General features: G+C 37.0%; 1 protein-coding gene across 2 annotated transcripts; it reads left to right on the top strand.

The window, feature by feature from the left end:
* The first annotated feature begins 1417 nt into the window (after window positions 1-1417).
* Window positions 1418-20313, top strand: smad1 (SMAD family member 1). Of its 2 annotated transcripts, XM_043246555.1 has the most exons (8): window positions 1474-1555; window positions 8042-8094; window positions 8631-9217; window positions 11793-12071; window positions 12614-12730; window positions 16542-16763; window positions 16908-17164; window positions 18792-20313. In XM_043246555.1, exons 3-8 carry the CDS (start codon window positions 8818-8820, stop codon window positions 18933-18935), a joined length of 1419 nt encoding a protein of 472 aa, XP_043102490.1. In that variant the 5' UTR covers window positions 1474-1555; window positions 8042-8094; window positions 8631-8817; the 3' UTR covers window positions 18936-20313. The 2 variants fall into 2 exon arrangements, with proteins under 2 accessions (XP_043102481.1, XP_043102490.1); XM_043246546.1 differs by lacking the exon at window positions 8042-8094 and having other exon boundaries at window positions 1418-1555.
* Window positions 20314-22422: the final 2109 nt, after the last annotated feature.

Raw genomic sequence — 22422 nt, 5'->3', positions numbered from 1 at the left:
TACAAAACTATGCAAATACATAAGTTAGCTGGAGATCGCACATAACAGTTGCAACGTACAAATAAACAAACAAAAATAACAATAGGCTATAATAACGATGATCGATCAATTACGATATTTTTTTTAAAAAACCTGTTAATATACGATGCATTTCTGAAACAGAAGAGAAGCATTTCATGATTGTGCACGCTTCTCCAAACGCAGTCCCAGCTCGCAGTGTTTTCCCAGATTTCACATTCACGTGCAGCTTACTCGCGCCTCACTCAGACATTCTGTCGCCAACCGCGTGACGTAATCTGCGCGAGCCGCACCGCTACTCTCGATGGTGTCCCTCCGCCAGCGCCGCCATCGGAAAATATAGTTCCTAGAGCTCTCTCACTCAGAAACATAATAAGCTAGGAAATTAATGAAGAAAAAAATATTTGTTTTTGATTCTTGACATTAGCAACCCAACATTTCGTGAATATTGTCTTAAATAGGCGTGCATTCTTTGATTTAGCTATGCATTTCGTTTGTAGAAAATATGATTGAATTTTTATGATTGGGTGTAAATTTTTCGTTTTGCTTTTCGTCTTCACGTTGTTGCAAACAACTTGTGATTGACATGCAAAAATATCTTACACTGATAGATTTAATTTTATTAATTTTTTTGCGAGAGTAAAAAAAATATTTAAGATATTTATATCTTCAGGCGTGACTAAAGTTTTTATTTAATTATTTATTTATTTTTTACTTTTTATCTTTTATTTAGGCTATATATAGGCTGTCTTTATTTATGATTATTATTTGGCTATTTTTATAAAACAAAAGTAACTGAGCTTAATGCTTGTTATTTTTCTATGTCTGATCTAAATAACTTTCAAAAAAATAAAATAATATAATAATAATAATAATAATAAATATATATATATATATATATATATATATATATATATATATATATATATATATATATATATATATATATATATTAATGTACATGTACATGCGATTCATATTAGCTATAAAGGAATTTGTGACATGTCAATCAATCAATTAACATGGCAGGCTAAATACTTGTATCACACGATTTAATTTCAAACATGCAAATCCCTCTCCTGGGATTAACTGATTTGGTTTATTTGACTTTTAGTAGTTTCTTCACTTGTCACACACACTACCTGTACTGTACTCACCCTGTTCTACTGCACAGTAATAAATCACATCCTTAGTTGCTGCAATGTTGAGCTGAATTAAAACAGCATCACTCCATACGCTCATTGCACCACATGGTTTCCCCACAGCCCTAGCCAGGACAGCGCCACGAAGGGCCACAGAAAGAGCAGGCTACATTGTTACAATGTTACATAATTCATCCACAGCACTTCGAAAACGTTGAATGTGTAAAAAAGTAGGACTTGTTAGGACTTGCGCGCCGCCCCTCACTATATCCCGCGGCGGGATACGAGCTCTGTGCGGAGGGTGCGGCGGTCCGCGACACACTGACGCCAGGCGCGAGCACGGCGAGTCTGTCCGTATGACTGCTGTGAAGGATCGCGTCGAGGTGGCGCACAAGGTACAGTGAACTTTACTTTTCTTTTTAAACGCGTCAACAAACTGCGAAATTACAAACGCCGCTTTTGTAAATGTTTTTGTTTTTTTGCGGAGCGCGCCATTTGCAACTTCTTAGCGAGTGTTTATCGCGCATTGAAAGCGGTAATGAAGCATCCAACTTGGTGGCTCTTCATAACAACCCAAGAGAGTAAATCACTTAGTATTTGCTATGGTTCTCGCGCGCGCGCGTGTGTGTGTAATTCAGCTTGTAGTTCTCATTAAGTCATGCAGTTTGTATTGCATTAAGTACAGTTTTATTTGACTGTCACATGATGTGTGTGCTCTTGATTTGTGTAGTAAGTTTCGGTATTATATAAAAAAAAATCATTTCTTTTCATTGTTGCATTTGTGTATGTGCTGTTGACCTTTATTATTATTAATTCCACACACATTTGTTCAAATCTGTTTAGTAATTCCTTAATATATCATTCATTGCGTTTTGCTGGATTTCGTGCTTTACCACCCACTTCGCTTTATTGTGCAGTTGGAGGGGAATTTTTTGGTTGTTCGAAAATGGCAATAAATCATAGACGTCACTTACAGTGATTATTTGCCCCTGTACATGATGCATGCAGAGCCTGTGAGACCTGAGCCAGATTTCCTGACATCATTGAAGATGACATATCAGATTACTCAAAGGACAAGAATTTGTCCTTGTCCATGATTTGCTTGGATTGTTTTATTCTCACACATTGTGTGTGTGTGTGTGTGTGTGTGTGTGTGTGTTTGTGTGTGGGTGATTGTCTTATATCAGCATTTAACTCACTGTATTGTTTGGGTGAGTTGTCTAGGTACGTTGATGGACTGAGATGAGCAGTGACCCTCTCGTACATTGTATAAATTGAGTGTTGCATTTTAAGGCTGGCCTGTAACTAGTACAGTACATTAGAAAGCCATCGAAATAATCATTATTGAATGTATAGAGACGTTGTACTACGCTAATACATTTTCAGTTCATTAGTACAGGATGTACAGTAAAACATGTAGCTTAACTTTAGTGTTTTGACATTAGCTTTCATTGAATATTGTGAAAATTAAAAGCTTACGTGACTGAGGTTTAAATGGTGACCCAAAATTTGTTTAGATAGCATAAATGCAATTTAAAATAAAATACAATTTTTGGGGAAAAAAAAAGATAGTTACATTTTTAACTATTTTATTTATTTACTTTATTTGTCATTTTATTATTATTATTATTAATGTTTACTCATTATTTTAAAAATAAATTGAAAAATATGTAAAATAAATTTAAATATAAAATTTTGCTTGTACGGATTTTAAATGATGTTCATTATTATTTTAATAACTTGTTGTTGTTGTTGCTAAATAATAATATGACGTGAATCAAAATGATCATCGTCCTTATAACCACTATAGTATAAAAATGATCACAACTGTGTATCATAATGTAAGATGTTTGGCGTATTGTTCACAGACCTAAAAAGTGGTTTTCATCATTATTTCTGTTGTTATTGTTGGTGGTGTTGATATTGTGAGAAAGAGACATTTGATCTAATTAACACATGAATTAATCCATGAATAAGTAAACACGTGAGCAAGCTAACTGAACCAAAATAATTGACCCGTCAAAATATCATAACAGACTACAAGACATTTGACCATAGTGTTCCTTCTTTCTGATTGCTGTAAGTGAATGCATCCATGGCATGTGTGGACAAACCACATATGATGTATGTGTCTAAATATGAAATGCCTTTCCAATGATTTGTTTTCAAGAAGTGTAACAGGTCAACCTTCTTTTGTAATGCTAGTGGTTTGTCGGCTCATAGTATCCGCGAAGCTCCACAGTGACTCACAGCATACTGAGAACAAACAATTAGCCATCAGTTTACAGAGCATTAGCTGTTGAGCATGAACCTAGGGCCAGTTTGATTTAAAAGTGGCATCACAGCGATTTTTGAAGCTCGCTTGCTCTTGTTCTGAGTGTCTGCCTCTCTCACTTTCATTTTATGCCTCCTTCTCCATTTGTCCAACCCCCAACCCTCGTTTTTTTATTTTTTTTTATTATTAGAGAACATTGCAATAGAGCTAGCGCTTAATGGAGGGTCCCAGATCCAGCCCTTGATAAATAATGTAAGTTCTTTATAATGCCGAGTCCCCTGGGAGGACCGAGAGAGCATCATTACTGCCTCCTAAATTGATTAACGGCACTGAACCAGAGCAAAATGATACATGGAGATGATGCGGGGGGTCAAGGCTGTCAAAGTTGCGTGATGGGAGCCACATTAGCTCTGCCCGCTGCACCAACCCTCAAGCTAATGCTAATATTTACATGCACTCAGGCCTGGAGAGCACTAGCTGAACGCACAGTGATTGCATTTTAATGGCTGCCCTTCTTCGCAAATGTGGAACCGAAACAGCCGTTTTTTTCCATTTGCGCAGTTTTTCAAGCAGCAAGTGCTCAATCACAGTTCCCTGACAAGACCCCTTTGCGCTCATCTTACGCTCATTTCGTCTCCACCCAATTTTTTGCGTCCCACGTCCGTGAACTAGGCAGTTGGCCCTAACGGTACTCGCCGGTACTTGGTTGTTTTGACTGGGCTCCAGACAGCCCAAACTAACACTGTCTGAGTCAATACAATTGTATATTGACCTTTTATGCAAGTGTGTGGTCAGACCAGTGGTCAGATTTTATGAATCCTCAATAATATGTATCAGTTCCCATCACTCCGACAGTCTTTGTAGGCCTTTGTCTTGATGTTTGGACTGTGGAGTTCCTCTCTAAATGACGTGGAATTGAATTAAACAAGGCAGCTGGACAGCAGCTCTGAGACCTGTCGGCGGTCATCAAAGCTTAGCTCTAACCACACAGACCAAAAGATCTCACCAAACCCAAGGGCCTGGTGTGAGAAGAGAATCCTCGGATGTTCAAACAGCACCTGCTGCGGGACGACCAGATCCGTGTGGTGTTTGGGTTCGGGAAGGGCGCTTTCAACATGTATGACAGCTTCCCTAAGGGAACAGCTGCATGTGTATTTGAGTTTGAAGTGGCCTGCAGCCTTTAACAATGAGAAGCTCTTGGCTGCCGGTGATACGTGAAGATAAAGAGGCTCTTGATGTGTCAGGGAGATACTTGTAACAGTCACACAAAGGTGTTGAAGTGTTACTATGCTCCTTAGTCTTAGTTATTAGAGAGAGTTTAGCGTATCATAATATGTCCCTTGTAATCGTCACTTTGATATCACAATCTCAGATTTGCTTAGTGCTTAATTCAACTCATTTTTTTTTCAAGGTTTCTATTTTTTTGTTCAGTGTTAATGTTATTACTGGTTTTAAATTGTATGATTTTGTTAATGTTTTTCAGAATGTAAGAGTGGTATTAACACAGCATCTCTTTGCATTAATTGAGACATTATTTGGATTTTCACATTTTAGATGAACTGCGGAAAAACAAAAAGCTAAAGAAAAGAGAAGTGTATACATTTTTTTCCAAAAACCTTGAGATTTTGTCATTATATTACGTTTCAGAGAATATATAATCTGAGAATTATTAGCATCAATTCATACAGTCCATAGTCATTTTCTAACACAGCAACTTCAAGACAACAAAATATTAATCTGCAGGATTTCCAAAACAAAATATGTTTATTGTACTTGCATGAACCTGCATGTTGTGTGAGATCTAACTTAAATATAACTCTTATAAAAATTCATATAAAACTCATACAAAAAGTTTGGTTCCTATGCTAAAACAGATTTTTAAAAAAGATGCCTAGCAACACTTTAGTTTTTAAGGTGTCATTATTACATGTGCTTATTATAATAACAATACAATATGCATAATTCCATGCTAGTAACACTAAGACAAACCTTAACACCAACCATATAGTAAGTAATGTAGTTAATAGTTAATATTAATTGGTACCTGAATGTATAATTACACTGTAACAAAGACAACTTCAAATTTATTCAGATTTACCATTTTGTATATAAACATTACACCTAAGCTGAAAATATGATGAGATGAGCTAAGAGATCTGTATTACTGTATCACTGAAAAAGTGATCTGAAAAAGCATTAAGCAGAAGAAGAATTCATACACATCGATTCAGTGACAGATCTCCCGTGACATGAAGTTTACCTGGTCCTTACTCAGCAAGAACAGATGCTAAATTATCCACATATTTATCTCATCTGTTATATTCCTTAGCTTATCTTAAGAAGAAAGAAATTCCTGCTTCCTGTCCATTGAAATTTTAGGTTCTATTATGAAAGACTACAAAAATTAGATCCCTTGTAATAATCAAAGAGAACCTGAAGACCAACCAATATATATATATATATATATATGTGTGTGTGTGTATTTATACATATATTTCCATAGTGCAGGTTATTGGTGATGCGCTTCCTGGCCTTTGCTCATCTCTTCCCTAACAACAGCATAAGGTCCCAGGCTTTTAAATGAGTATTTGGCTGCGAGATGATGCTAATTTTAGCAGCAACTTTTTAGCCTTCCTTGCGCTGTGGTCCACAATAACAGCTACTACTCTCACTGTTGTTAACAAATAGCAACCGCTTTCATTGAATGACTCCAGCTGTGGTGTGCAGAGTTCACGCTGGTTTACAAGCCAGTGATTTTTCAAGCCAGTGATTTTGTTTTCGATTTTTGCAGCAAGTCTGTAAAAAACGTATCGAATTAAAATATTGCCAAATTAAGACTACAGAAGCATTTGTGTTGTGATACTTTGCCCCGATTGTATTTGTAACCTACATCAGACAAGCTTTCTGAAATGAAACAGTAGCTGAGGGCAGTCACACTCACCGAGGACAACATTATTCTTAGCACTCAGCATAGTTCAAATAGCTGCTATCTGATGTCACCTTACTTATCTAGTGTTGATGGGCCAGAACAGAATCAGTAGGAAAAAAAAAAATTTCTTGCCTCTCAGACTCTTGATAGGCTGGAAAGTCCTTGGGAAAACAAAATAACCTTAGACTGTTCATATGTGTGAAAGGAAGAGAAAAAGGGAGCAAGAAAAATGTTTTGCAGCTCAGAAGTGGTTCAGTTATCATACTCGATGCGAAAGCGTCCCACCCCGAGAACTGTATTTCAGGACTCTTGCTTTATTCCAATGAGGATGTTATGCAGAAGCATCTGGTAACTTCAAAAGAAGTGTGAACTCTTGCATTGTGCGCTCTCTTATTTCCCTTCTCTGAAAGCTGCTTGGTGAATGGCTGCTTTGGGATCTCTCTGAATGGACACTTTTATCTTTATCCCAAATGCATTTCCTCTCTATTCTCAGGATGTGGAAAGGCTCCCGTTTTTTTTTTTTGACCGAGTGATTGGTTAGCTAGAGCCTATAATATGTTTCAAAGCCTACAGCGGTCTGTTGTGAGCTGCAGCATCTTTACGAATGAGGAAACCGATATGAGTCAGGACATTGTTCAGCGCTATACAGCATCACTCAGTAGTGTGTCACACCGGTATCATTTAGCGAGTCGTATGGACACATCCCACTTCCCATATCCTGAAAGCCATTTTGAGAACTTACCGTAGAGCAGATGTAACTGGAAGCTTTCTTTGCGCTGTGAAAGGATGCCATTCCGAGAAGCCGTAACGGGATGATCGTCATCACAGTGATCTCAGGGTAGAAGATGTATTGCGTCACACAGCATTAAAGCGTTCGTGCATTAATATACCTCAACTCATGGATATAAAAGATGACCCACGATAAAGTAGCCCAATTCCTGCAAGAAAACCATAGACTTGGCAACACTGTCTACAGCAAAATATAAAAAACCTCAGTGATAACTAAGCCAATATTTAATATGAAATATAGATTTTAATTACTAAAATACTAATTTATATTGCTAGAAGTGAAATCAAAAGTTTAAAAGTTATTTAAAAAAATATTTACCAACAAAATCACTATCATTACCATTTTAATTTTAATTCAGCTATCAAACACACAGGAAAGTGGGATATCATATGCAGCAAAGAATACATTTGTATTTCCTTCTAAATTGACTGGTTAAAGGTATATTAGAGGTATATTAAAAGTATATTATGACACAATTTTGTAGATGGCTGCTTTCAAATGCTTTTACATTTGTTGGAGCACTCTGAGCGTCAAGGTTTTCTATATACACTGTGTTTTTGCAGCACTAAGTATTATAGCCAATGACAGACAGGTTTGTTGAGTGAATGACAAGCAGATAAGCCAATGTGACATCAGCTTTTAATGTATCTCATGTGTGCACCGAAAAATAAAGGATGTGATCTGCATGGCTTGGTTGAACCTAACCAAGATATTTCTCTAATATTTTGAATGAAAGCCGCAGCAACAACACTTAATCATTACTGCAACTTGTGCGCCACTGATTAGGCACCCAGATGCGAACCTAAAATTGAAATGCACCGCTTTTATGTTGCAATGTGAATTTTTAGTTTTATTTTGACTAATATTAATTTTTCATTCACAATCAGGCTGCCGGGGTCTCAGCTAGATGCATGCAGAGACAGCACTCGTTTTTAACATGGTGTGTTGTGAATTAAATGAATGTCTGTATTTGATCAGCCTTTTTGTGTTAAGCTGTGTACATGCTGCTTTGTTCATAAATGATTTATATTTGATTTAAATATGTTAGTTTAGACTGCACTTTATGTAGTCGTTTCTTCTTTGCACTGAAAAAACTATTTAATGTGAAGCATTTATTCATAAATCGTTTTTTTAATTATTTAAATTCAGTGTTTACATAATTGAACACTATTTGAAGGCTACATGCTTTAATATATCACGTACTAATAGCACTGATAATTAACAGATTTCATTTCATATTTTATTTTCAAATAGTAATAGTAATAATATTAAATTCATATAGTTACAATAGATTTTGGTTTGAGACATCGAAATTTGGTATTTTAGTAAAATCCGATGACTTCTGCAGACTCTAAATCAGGCCAAAAATCTAGACTAAAGTCATGAAGGATTTTCCAGCCTTCAGTGTCAGTGCTGAAATCTCTTAATCCAGTCCCAAAGTATGCAAGTCTGACTGAGTTGTCTGTCTCTTCACAGGTGCACTTGACGTTCTGACCCAGCTCTGGAACAGCACAGACCTCAGTAATTACCCCTGTCCATGTGTCGCTGCGGTTGAGTATTTTCATTCTCTCGGAGGAGGCAGAGCAGAAGTTCCTTGTTCCTGCGTGGCCCAATCCTACGGAGTAACTGTGACAGCTTTGGCTGGGGCGCACGTGGCGCCATTATGAACGTCACCTCGCTCTTCTCCTTCACCAGCCCGGCGGTCAAGCGACTGCTGGGCTGGAAGCAAGGCGACGAAGAAGAGAAGTGGGCGGAGAAGGCCGTAGATGCTCTGGTCAAGAAGCTGAAGAAGAAGAAGGGTGCTATGGAGGAGCTGGAGAGGGCACTCAGCTGCCCTGGTCAGCCAAGCAACTGTGTTACAATCCCCCGCTCACTGGACGGAAGGCTCCAGGTGTCACACCGGAAAGGGCTGCCTCACGTCATCTACTGTCGCGTGTGGCGCTGGCCCGACCTGCAGTCACATCATGAGCTCAAGGCCCTGGAGTGTTGCGAGTTCCCTTTTGGATCTAAGCAGAAGGATGTGTGCATCAATCCCTACCACTACAAGAGGGTGGACAGCCCAGGTGAGTGGCTAAATATATTCGATCAATAAATAATAGAAGCTGATTGATTCATTGTACTAGTGGTTGGGATTCATTGATTCATCCAAGCGATTTGAATCTGTTCATTCAGTGGCCATTTCTTTAGGCTACATCATTATGACAATAGGTGGTGGCAAGTCTATTATGATTCAGTCACTTAATTATTCCCATTATTTATATTTGTACTGACACAGGTCTTAAGGCCCATCCACACTAAAGACGATAACTATATAACTATAAAGTAATAATGATCATTCAAAGCCATTCATACCAGAACTATAACCTATAACAACACATAGCAACAGTACATTTTTACTGAGACATCGATAACCTATCAACATCCACTTGACTTCGCTTTCTCATAGCAAAGGGAATATTAGCATCTGCTGCTATGTTTTTATGGTTATTGTTCTTTAAAACATTGCAAGCAGCCGTGCTTCAAAAGGGCAAAACTCCAGTGAACACAAATTATGATGCATGGAAGTAAACAAGAATGATTTTTCTCATTACAGATTTGTTCAAAAACACATAGCCTATTCATTCACGATCCATACACAGGGTTCGCATTGTCCAAAAAAAATCCTGCAAATACAAAGATTTTTAAAATGTCATGCTTTGTGAATGTCATTGTAGTTACTAAAATGTTAAGGTCATATATTTCATTTCGTTATAATTTGTTCCTTGTGATTTAGATCTCTATGAAACGTTTGTAAAAAAAAATTATTGTTCAGAAGTCATAAACAGCTGGAAAAGCCACGGATGTTCATTGGCTAAAAGGTCCTGTGCATATCACTAAACTGTTTTTGTTTTGTAAAGCAAGCTGACTTTATTTGCATGTTTTTTTTTAAGTAATATGGTATTATCTTGAATGCAAGTGGTGTGCAGTTTTTATTTATTACTTTCTTTTCCTCTGTCAGTGAATCCCATATGGATTATATACCTTTTTCATGCATGTTCCTGAGTTTTCCCTTCCCATGGTTCCTGCAGATGGTCTTGCTCTTTCTTTTTCAGTCCTTCCCCTTCCATATCTCTCTCTGGCCTCTGCCAGGTGCTTTTCTCGTTTGTTTGATCCTGATACCGCTTGAAAGAAAACAGTGGAGTCTAAAAACCGTCAGTTCTCCATGTGTTTGTGTGTGTCTTAATGGGAAACAAGAATATTTTCTTTACCTCTGCTTATGGTCTCTGCTTATGGTGAAAGAATGGACTTCAAACGCACAGCCCCCTTTTTGTTGGCTAAGCAGAAGATGAGGGTCAGCTGACAACACAGAAACAGCTGTCCACAGTATGTGTGTGTGTGTGTGTGTGTGTGTGTGCGCATTATGAGAGCAGGAGCAGGAAATTCCAGGCGGGGGCAGAATGAGGGCTTTGTTCAGGGTCTGTGTACACTTTTGTGTGTATGTGTGTGTGGAGGCTAAAACATGTGGCTGTATAGAGGAAGAGTTTTACAGGAACTCCTGTCACCCACACAGACAATAGCAGGAAAGACTGGTTGCCCGCCTTGCACACGCTTGTGTAGTGCAGGCCTGTGGATGTCTGGACACCTGTTTTTTTTTTTTTGACAATGCAATGATAGTTCTTTCACTGTATGGATGTAGATATTTTAAATACTCCTCAAAATATCTTTTTCGAAAGTTATAGAGGTTTGTAACATCATGAGGGTGAGTAAACGATGACAGAATAGTGACATTTGGGTGACTTGTTATTTTATTGCTTCTTTGCTATATTTTGGTTCTAGGTGTGCAATTTTAAAATTTTAATAAAAAAAATTAATTTAACTGAATTAGTCACATTTTTGGCCAGTATTCTCCAAATGGCTATGGTGAGTCTGCGATAATGATTACTGTTAGGAGTTTTCAGGTTTGTTTAAGCAGGAAATTCAGGATTCGTCTAGTTCTTGTGCATCTGTATCAACTATATAGATATTTTTCCTGAACGAAGAAGTCACACCTGACTCTTAACTGGAAGGGTGCTTTGCATTTGCGGTCTCCAGTGTTTCCAGTTTAGTTTCTAGCGTATATTCCGAGCTGATAATCCAATATTAAACCTAATGAAATATTCTAAAAATGCATATGGCTCCATAGTGCCATCACCTTACAGATTCACAATGACCATTGTTAGTCATTGCCTCACTCCTCACAGTACAATGGGTATGTAGATGACACAAAGCTAGCTAGTCAGCTTCATTAAAAACAGATGGGCACTATTTGAATGGGTTATGGAGACCGGAATAGAAGAACAATCGTTAGAAATCGTATTAGCTGCACTCATTGTTTACTCAAAAAACACACACACACACACACAAAAGAATATTTGTCCACTAGCGCAGATATGCCACTTACCTAGATAATATATATATATTTTTGTTAGTATAGGTCTTGTTGGATTTTCTTATTCTCAGTGATTATGGAGTAATGTAGCTTGTTAGATATGTTCTGATTTGGTGGTCATGGGTTGGATATGGCCATACACGAATCTCATTGATTTGTTAAAGCATTCGTGTCACTTACTTCATTCTGATTGTTTATGATTTGTTTATCTTTCCCCTCTCTTTCTTCAGTGCTGCCACCTGTACTGGTGCCGCGAAACAGCGAGTTCAATGCAAAACTCTCTATGCTGCCACGCTTCCGTAACCCACTGCACCAGACAGAACCCCCTATGCCTCAGAACGCCACCTTCCCCGACTCCTTTCAACAGCAGCCAGCGAACGCCCTTCCTTTCACCCCCAACTCCCCGACCAACAGCTACCCCAGCTCGCCCAACAGCGGCACAGGCAGTACAGCCACCTTCCCCCATTCTCCATCCAGCTCGGACCCAGGCAGCCCTTTTCAGATGCCAGGTGAACTTTACAATAAGAATCAAAATGTGCCAGATTTTGTGTGGATCAAAACAACAGCATTTGTTTACTTAAAAAAAATAATATATAACTATATTGCTTTGTAATTACTCTTTTAGAGGAGAAAATGTATTTTTATGTTTGAAGACGTGCTAATTAAAGGTACATATTTATAGTTTGATTTACTACATTTATTAAATTCAGGTGTATTTGTTTTAGTTTGGCATTATTAACATGTCAAAAACTAGTCAGCAACACTGCTGCCTTAGTGTTTCTACTTCTGAGGGAGTGACTGCAAATTGGACATCTTTCTCAACTCTGACTGCCAAGATCAATATCTCCCTTTTTCCACTTTTGGAAAAGAGTGGAAACACAATATTGATTTTTTTTTGGTTCAATATGAATTTAAAAAATAAGACTTTCTGTGCTTCTATAGTAATCTACACTGCCATAGTTTACTACAGATTTTGAAACACATGTAAACATCACATGTATCAACATCTTTTCTGTTTTTTGTTTTTTTTGGGGGGTTGTTGCTTCAAAAGAAACCCCTCCACCAGCTTATATGCCCCCAGAGGAGCCAATGACACAGGACTGTCCCCAGCCAATGGACACTAACCTGCTAGGCCAGAACCTGCCATTGGAGCTCAACAACCAACCAGGTACACTCCATTTCAATGGTCATGAAACCCCTGTTTCAGCACTTTGTCTTTCACACCTTAGATCTGAAAAAGACTGTAAGAAATGGGCTTTTACTCCCACTGTGGAAAACTGGCAGTATAAAGCGTGGGAAGAGGGGAGAAAACAACCAATAAAACGGACCTATAATACACTTATTATAAAGACAGATGAATAACAAAAATATATTTAAAATGATAGAATAAAGACATAGTTACTTTTTGTTTACTCTTCTTTGAATTTTCGGTCTATATTGTTTGCTGTGCATCACAATGACCCGTCGCGTTATCATGTTCATGACCAAAATACCTTATTCATGTATATTTTATTTGAAGGAGACATGATATGTGCACAAACACAGAGCTGGGTCATGTTTGGAGCACAAGAGAATACGAAATATACTTACAAGTGCTTCAAACATCCTTGTTCTGGTCTGGATATCAACTATGATTATTATAACTATGATAAATGTTATTAAACATCTCTCTCATGCTCACTCCATGCGTGTTTAAAGATTAAATTGAAAGAAATCAACTGACAGCGCAAAGCTCTTTCGTGAGATTTGAATTTTTTGTTGTAAGAGATCCTCATGCATAATACAGTGCAGTGATTGGATGGTACGTTCACAAATAATACTGAGAATAGCTCGTAAAACTGATGACATAGACTCATCAGCCACGGCAACCCGTCATCACTCCAGATTAACGCATGTGTGTCACGTTTCGGAAAAAAACCTTTTTTTATTCGGAAGAACAAAATTACTCCCACCATTATTGTTTTTTTTTTTACTGATGAGCAACCTGTTTGCACACGTTAACATCTCAAAAATGCCTTTTAGGGTTTCGTGACGATAAAAACCACACCAAAATGAGACACCGCACTTATCCTCAGCCGCTCAGGCAAAGATATTGCCCGTTCCTTACAGCCTGACATGGGTTACTTATAGCTATCAGCAGCTGCCTGCCCACACTGCAGGTGCAGGAAGTACAAACACAAACATACTCTCACACACTCAAATTTGCAGACAGTCGGACTTTTTTGTTCTTCACATCTGGTTAATCTTGCAGCAAAGTATGTAATAAAATCGCATACATTAAGTTACAATAGCAGAAAATAATGTTCTTTGAACATCGGTAAACAGTAGCATTAATAATTAATCAGTTTTCTGTATTTTATTCCACATCCTGCTCACTGCTCTCCTCCAAACAATGCTCAGATTGAAGGCTAAGAAAATAAATGAAGGATATGCAGTCTCTGCCATACATGTGCAAAAAAAGATATCGAAGGTAAATGTTAGAAAATTGCGTGCAGTATTGACATGGAAACATTAGATAGTTTTTACATTTGTATCCAATCAAATCCGTTATGATAACTTCACTACTTTCATTGAAATGTCATTAATGGACTACTTTTAAGATCCAGAAACAATATGCCGTCAGAATTATTCTACTTCAGTTCTCTGTTGTGTTCTTTCTGATTGGAGCTCATGTGTGTGCTTCCACTCAGGACTTACTGTCCTGACTTGCTTGCTGTCAGGACAATATAATCATAAAATGCAATGCGTTGTGCTGTATGTGTTTGGCAGACATGTCTGAAACGCTTTAAACAGCAAAGGCACCTGTCAACTAAGCCAGTAAATGTATGCGAGTACATAAGTTTGCTTAAAGAATATATAATATGAAGCATTCTCATGTTTAAGACAACTAGGGTCATGCACCCTCCGCTACTTTTTGACGTGTTTTGTATATAGACTGTGTTTTTTCCATGACTGATCGAAGTTTAAGAAGGCCAGACTAGATAATGAAATTTGCTGTTAATTATTTCTATTATCCGTTAGTTATTGCAGCACTGTTGGACTGTGACTTAGCATTGGTTGTGGCTCATTTTTTACAGTTAGTCAGTGAAAGCAAAAGCTTGAATGAACACTGCATACATTACTGCCCTGGATGCTGTAAACACCTTTAATATGAGTTAATTGCAGATTTTACATTTCTGTTTTTTAGGTATGTTGTGTTTGGAAAACTTTTGCCATGAAAACAGTGATTCAAATTATGCAGCCCATTACATATACAGTCTGTATGTAGTGACGCACAGGAGGAGAGGGGCGGGCAGAGATAAGGCTAGCTGTTGAAATAGTTGTGGAAATTATGGTACGGTCAAAATTTTGGGATGCGCATTCAAGCTGCATCCTGTGGAGCTCATTTCTATTGTGATAGGCTAATGGGAAAAGAGTAGACAAAACACACCTGTGGCCCAGTGTCACAGACCAGAGGAAGCTGGGTAGAAATATGCCATAGATAAACACATTACCCTCTCTTTGGGATTTGCACAGTTGGCACAGATGAACTGCGGGTATCAAAAAGAGGACATATTAATGACCGGTGTTTTATGGGACACACACATTTGCTTGCGCTGGGGTGAGATTTGATACGGACAGCTATCCCACTTGTATTATGCTGATTTGGTTGTATTTTGTCGGCCCTTGAATAGTGCAGGGTAATAACCAATCACTGCAGCCTGTTACTAAAGTGTTACCATTAATAGCCTAGCAACAGTGACCTCATATAAATACCCTAGTAAAATCGATATGCCCTCTGCTGTAAGAGATGAGATGCAAGTCTAAATCTGTTAATCATATTGCTTAATCACATTCAAAGTCACAATCCAGCCTTAAAAGTGCATTCATATATTGCAAAATAGCAAAATAAATATATGTTTTAGGGATTAAGTCAATACAGTCAAAAACAAATAAAAATAATAATATGCTTTATGTTAACCTGTAAAATTGGCAACTTTCAAAAGGTCATAAAATATTAATATTAAAAATACACACTGCTGTTTTTGGGTCAGTATTATAGTTTTTTTTTTTTTTTAGAATAATACTTTTTATTCAGCAGGAATGCATTAAATGATGCATTAAATTGTTGAAATGTAAATATGTATAGCGTTACAAAATGTGTGTACATTTATGTAAATGTGGTTGTTTTTGACTTTCGTCATTTTTTTCATGTGACACTAGGTACTGAAGTGGTGGCTGCTGAAAATTCAGCTTTGCATCACAGTAACAAATGACATTTTAAAATATACTGCAATAGAAAATTAAAACCTTAGTATTTCACAGTATTACTGTGATCACTGGGTTTTTGATCAAATAGATGCAGTCTTGGTGATCTTAAAGGGATAGTTTACCCAAAAATGAAAATATTGTCATATTCTCCCTCATTCTTTGTAACATAAATTAAGGTATTTTTGATTAAATCGGAAAGGCCGATGTCTTTGCTCTTCAAAGATGGCAAAACAACTGACACATTCAAGGCTCATAAAGTACATTGTTAAAATAGTCCGTGTGACATCAGTGGTTCAACCTTAATTTTTTGCTACAAGGACACTTTTTTGTGTGCAAAAAAAAGACTTTATTGAACAATTTCTTTCTTTCGTGTCATTCTTCAGTGTATGCTTACACATGATTAATGCTTTATAACGTTACAGTTAATCGACTGAGGTCACATGGTCTGTTTAACAACGTCTTCACTACCTTTCCGGGCCTTGCACGTGTCAGAAAGCTCACATATTTCTTCAAAAATATCTTAATTTGTGAAGATGAACGAAGGCCTTGCAAGTTTAGAATAACATGAGGATGCATAATTTTATTAGTTATTAGTAAAAAAATTATTAGTTGAACTATCCCTTATATAGAGGTACTTATTACTTATAATGTTTGCACCACTATACTTTGCTTCAATACCGTATGTGTCTGAGTGCTTGTGTTCAATGAGTTCATAAACATCTGTGCAGATGTTCAGCCCGTGGCATACGCAGAACCCAAACACTGGTGCTCCATTGTGTACTATGAGCTGAATAATCGTGTGGGAGAGGCTTTCCAGGCCTCATCAACCAGCGTACTGGTCGACGGCTTTACCGACCCCTCCAACAACCGGAACCGTTTCTGCCTCGGTCTGCTGTCTAATGTCAACCGCAACTCCACCATTGAGAACACTCGACGCCACATCGGAAAAGGTCTGACTGAAATGATCGCTATATAAAACAACAGTGCAACTATATTCCTATTTTGAGTTGAATCGAACTAATATAGCACTACAATATTCAAATAAGCGAAGTATTTCATGTAAACTCACAATCATCTTTTCCTGTGTTTTGCAGGAGTCCACTTGTACTATGTGGGAGGAGAGGTATACGCTGAATGTTTGAGCGACAGCAGTATCTTTGTTCAAAGCCGCAACTGCAACTATCACCATGGTTTCCACCCCACCACCGTATGCAAGATCCCCAGTCGCTGCAGCCTGAAGATCTTCAACAACCAGGAGTTTGCCGAGCTCTTGGCTCAGTCCGTCAATCATGGTTTTGAAGCCGTCTATGAGCTCACCAAGATGTGCACCATCCGCATGAGCTTTGTCAAGGTAAGCTAGGGATCGCTCAGCAAAACGTTTACATTCCATTATCATTTACTCTTCATTTGGTTACAAATCTGTGTGACCTTTCTTCTGTCAAACTCGAAAGATATTTTGAAGAATGCTTCTATCAAACACGAGCCAAAAGTTTTTAATATTTTTTTGTTTGTTTTGTTTTTCAAATGTGACCCTGTGCCACAAAACCAGTCATAAGCGGAATTTATTCGAGATTTATCATCTGAAATCTGAATGAATAGGCTTTCCATTTATGTATGGATTGTTAAAATAATATTTGGATGCAACTATTTGAATATCTGGAATCTGAGGGTACAAAAAAATCTAAATATTGAGAAAATCACTTTTAAAGTTGCCCAAATTAAGCCCTTAGCAATGCATACTACTAATCAAAAAATACTTTAATATATTTACAGTAGATAATTTAAAAAAATCCTGGTTATTTTTGGTATACAATGTCTTTGCTTATCCAAACGGGCAAAATAATAATAAATACAAAGCAGGCAGGCCAAACAAAAAAAAAAAGACTTCGAATGGACCGTGACATTCGGACAAACTGAATACAAACACACAGGACTTAAATACACAAGGTAATTGACTAAATTAACAAGACACGGCTGGAAGACAATGAACTAGAACTGAACATGAAGGGAAGGTAGGGCACAGAGAGCACATGGCACAAGACAAAAACAATAAACAAAGAGTCCAGAGGTGTGATATTAAGACCATGAAAGAGCAGCATGCAGGTTTTTATGAAAGCCTGTTTCCACCACTTAATAAAAAAAAAGGTAATTGCGACTTTTTCTCTCAGAATTGTGAGATTTAAACTCATAATTGCAAGTTACAAAATTAGAATTGGGAGATATAAACTCACTATTGTGAGTTATAAAAAGCCAAAATTACGACTTTATATTTTATTAGATAAACCAGCGTTATAAAACCTTTGTGAGTTGTAAAGTCCAATTTTGAGTGAAAGAATTGCAACTTTATATCTCTCAGTTTTGACTATATCTCACAATTATGAGTTTATGTTTTGCAGTTCTGAGAAAAAAGGGGGGCACGGGTTGCAGTAACATTATTACCAATTCATATCCGTTTCAAATGACAAAAGCACAAGTTTATTTACATTATTTACATGCATCTCTGTTTAAAGCAACGTCCAATCAGAGGTGTTTTCTGTAGGTCAATCACAAAAATCCCCTGCTTGCAGATCTACTTAATATAATCAGAGAGACAAAAATTGCACACACGTTGTAAATAAGAGATTTATCAGGAATTCTATAATGTTTCATGAGACAAACACGAGTGTAAAAATTATGCCACTGAATATTCAGCAGTTTCAAAATTTAAAACACTTTTTGACGTGTCCTTTTTAAAGGCAATGTTTAATTTAAAAAAAAGGTTTTGAATCAAATCTAAAAATACTTCAAAACACCTAAAGCGTTATTTTATTGCAATTTTTTTACTACTTCAGTCCAATACAGTACTAAAATTGATAATGAATTCAATATATCTTTGTCGCCTTTTCTTTGTCACCCATGATGCGTTCGCATTCACTGCTTTATGTAACACACAGCTTGAGGAGAAATACAGCTGATATCTTTGTACCTGTGTTTTCTAGGGCTGGGGTGCAGAGTATCATCGACAGGATGTGACGAGCACTCCATGCTGGATTGAGATTCATCTTCACGGGCCCCTGCAGTGGCTGGATAAAGTCCTCACCCAGATGGGCTCTCCTCACAACCCCATTTCCTCAGTGTCCTAGACAGAGCTGACCATAAAGCTACTGCAAGTGTAACCCTGTCAGTCCGGGTTCCCGTGTAGAAGCTGATTGGTTGATGGGAGGGTGCGGGAGGCGGGAGGAGGGTGGGGTTTGTATTCTACTTGAAGGCAGTTTGTTTGGGGGCATACATTTTGGCTGAAGAGTCCTCAGATCTCAGCCCGTGAGAATCTGGAAGATACTTGACAACTTTGTGCGACCAAGCATGTTAAATGACGAGGCCATCATACTTGGCCTCGTGGCAAGTATCCTCCTTTGGTCTTGTTTGTGAGAGAAGTTGGGTTTTAAGCCAATTTGTTTTTCTTTCTCTTTCTTTTGCGTTTTTTTTTTTTAATTTTTCTCTTTTTTGCAGTTTACAAATCAGTATTCCATCGGCGAAAAAAAGATCTGCATTGTAGCTTAGAGACTTAGTACAGCGTTGTACAGAGTAGTGTAGCGTGAACACGTCTGATAGACAAAAAAAGTAAGAAAATATAATGCTTTAAATGAACCGAAAGGCATGAAGCTGTGAGAAGGATAACGAGGTTATTGATGCTAAATTTTTCACAGCCGGCAAGAAGAAAAAATGTAGCAAATAAAAAAAGAAGACAAAAACGTCTGTCGTAGAATGAAAAATACATATATTTGAACAAAAACACTTTTAAATGGGATAAATGTATGGGGAGTTAGGGCATGTTGGTAGTGGGTAGGGATGCATGAGCAAACTCGTGCGTTTGTTGCGCTACTTCTATTGCAGTTGCGTTCGACTGATTTATAAAATGGGTGTGTAAATGTACTTATTAGTAGGGAAAGTGCTGTGCAGTCTGTTTTTTTGCAAGTGTGGTTTGATCCCCAGGATTGTAAGTCTATGAGAGCAGAGGCAGGCATTGTTTACTTGTCCATATGTTGTGCACTGCACCGCTGTGCTGCACAGAAGAACATCCTCCTTTCTCTTTTTTTTTTTTCTTTTCTGAAATACCACGAATAATCTGTTTTCATAAAACACCTTAAAAAAAGCAAGAGAAAAAAATGTACATGATGCCTATGCGTTCTCGGCATTTTTAGGTTAAAGCAATGACCTTTTTGTTGACTAAGTTTTAAATGGCACTAGTGATATTGTTTTGTAAAAAGTAGTTCATTTTTGATTAACTTGCTCTCAATTTTTTATTCATAGTGAAATCCCATCCACTGTTAAAATGTAAACATTTTTGTATTTTTTTGAAGAAAATATAAATTGTCGTTCCTTCATATCTGCACTTTCATAAGCGGCTTCTTGTCTCTGTCCTTTTTTTGTGCTGTTCTTGCTTACTTGTACTATCAGAAAGCAGTTTTATTCCATGAATATCAAGTCTCTACTGGAAGATTCAATAAAATTGTTTCATTACCACTGTCTTGTTTCTTCACGTTTAGGAAGTCAAACTAATCACTTTTTTTTAAATGTAATCTGTTATTATTTAATGTAAATATTATTTAATTGGATATACTGTGACATTCACATAAACGTAAGGTGTTAAATAATGTGTAATTTAATGTTGAAATAGTAGAATACAAATAAAATACTCTAAATATAAATGAACCTGTTAAGTATCCCGCTGTAAGCCTTTTATTATGATTGCTGATGGTAAAAAAAGTACATTTACATTTTAAATGACACGATCAAATTTAAGTTTAATTGGAACAAGACAACAACACGCTAGTTTCATTCATCTGATTCCTGTCTTCTCTTCACTATTTTAAATGAAGACCTGTGGCATGTATGAGGTGCCAGTAGAATCAAAGGACAAGGAAACAGCTCCCTCTAGTGTTCAATTTGAAACATTACAAACTGCTCAAACATATATCCATATATATATATATATATATATATATATATATATATATATATATTTTTTTTTTTTTTTTTTTCCCGGTATGTACAATAGGTCATAATAAAACTACATTGTGTGTCCTGTGTTTTTTTCAGCATAACAGGAGGTACAGTACTACATGACGATAGATTAAATGTAAATAGATTATAACTATTACCACATTATAAACAACAACGAATCTGAATGATCTACTTTTAAAAAAAAAAAAAGGTGTTTTCACACCACTGCAAACAAGTGTATTTTATTTAAAAAATGTCCACATGGAGGCGATATAATAAATTACTTTTCTACTTAGCTAGTGCGTAATAGTATCAAAAGCCTTGCTTTAACACTCAACAAGAGTACGATGAACTCTCAGGATTATCTATACACCTTTCCCGCCATTTTAAGTCGACGAAAAACAAATGCATGCAAAATATCTTTTTGAACTCCTATTAGACACATTCAGATCTTCTGACCCATTACCTGATTAAAACATAGAGTCATAAAAATGATATACACTAGTGAATGTTTAAAATGGTGCTAAAAAGGCATTCAGGCAAGTTGTTCGGAGCACTTACATAGGACATTGTGTGGTGTCATTTTCTTGTTTTCGGTGATTTCAGCCTATTCTCATAGCACCTGGGATAATTAAATGTCAAAAAAATCATTTCAATGGCGGATTGTAATCCAGAAAGGATTTTATTAAACGAATGAAATTAAATTATTTTCCAGTCTTAAATGTGCTTCTGATTACAGGGATTGCACAAGATTTGTGTTTTAAATAAAAATACAAAATAAAATTAAAAATAAAAATATTTGAAATAAAAGCAGTTTGAAGGGAGCAAAATGACGTGACAATTACAGATTAGACTGTACATAAATTGAAATCTACACACTAATACACACCATACTCGTAGCGATACATCAATACTGATGTTGTTAGCATTCGTAAAGTCTAACAATAATAATAGCCTGCATGGTTTAATGTGAACTAATCGATCGTTTGATTTATGATAATGATTTTTCCTCAGTCAGAACAAAGCATGCCAGACTTACTTTTCTTATTCAGATGACAATGTCTGGTAAAATACTTATTATTTGGGTCATATATTCCAAGACGTAGTTTAGAATCTGTTATTATTAAATACAGGGTTATTTACTTTAGATTCATCCGCGCTGGAGCCGCGCTGCAGCACAACCCACGCACAAAATATAGTTCCGCAAGAAACTGCAATACCAGGTGTTCAAACATAGATGGCGACAAAGAGTCAGCTTTAAGTAGTTTGCTGTTTGAACATAATTTCGTTATAATTTGTCTTATTTCAAAAAGGATTAATGACGATGCATACCGGGCATGGCATTTCTAAATATATTACACTTAAATGCACACTGTCATTGGATGTTGGATGTGTACGGAAAGCGGCTTCTCTAATGCTCTTATTGAGCATGGACTTTAAACACCTATCAGATGTCATGTAACTCATTGGCCACTAGAGGCTGACATTTCCTAACAAAACCTATTCGCTGAAAAACAGTTCTGGAAAACTCGCATAAAGCAGTTTGAGGTCATCTTGTGCGTTGGACTGTTTCTGTCATTTAATTTCTCTCTGAGGTTTTGGCCTGGTTAACTGGAAACGAGGAAC

The sequence above is a fragment of the Puntigrus tetrazona genome, chromosome 1 (genome assembly GCF_018831695.1).
Source record: "Puntigrus tetrazona isolate hp1 chromosome 1, ASM1883169v1, whole genome shotgun sequence".
NCBI classification, from domain to species: Eukaryota; Metazoa; Chordata; class Actinopteri; order Cypriniformes; family Cyprinidae; genus Puntigrus; species Puntigrus tetrazona.
This window is presented reverse-complemented; position numbering and strand designations above follow the sequence as displayed.

Bases quoted from the DNA above. Each gene is read 5' to 3' on its own strand.
- smad1 (XM_043246546.1), top strand. From the start codon at position 8,818: ATGAACGTCACCTCGCTCTTCTCCTTCACCAGCCCGGCGGTCAAGCGA. The intron at 16,764-16,907 runs GTCTGACTGAAA...TGTGTTTTGCAG, and splicing joins TCGACGCCACATCGGAAAAG to GAGTCCACTTGTACTATGTG. The intron at 17,165-18,791 runs GTAAGCTAGGGA...TGTGTTTTCTAG, and splicing joins TCCGCATGAGCTTTGTCAAG to GGCTGGGGTGCAGAGTATCA.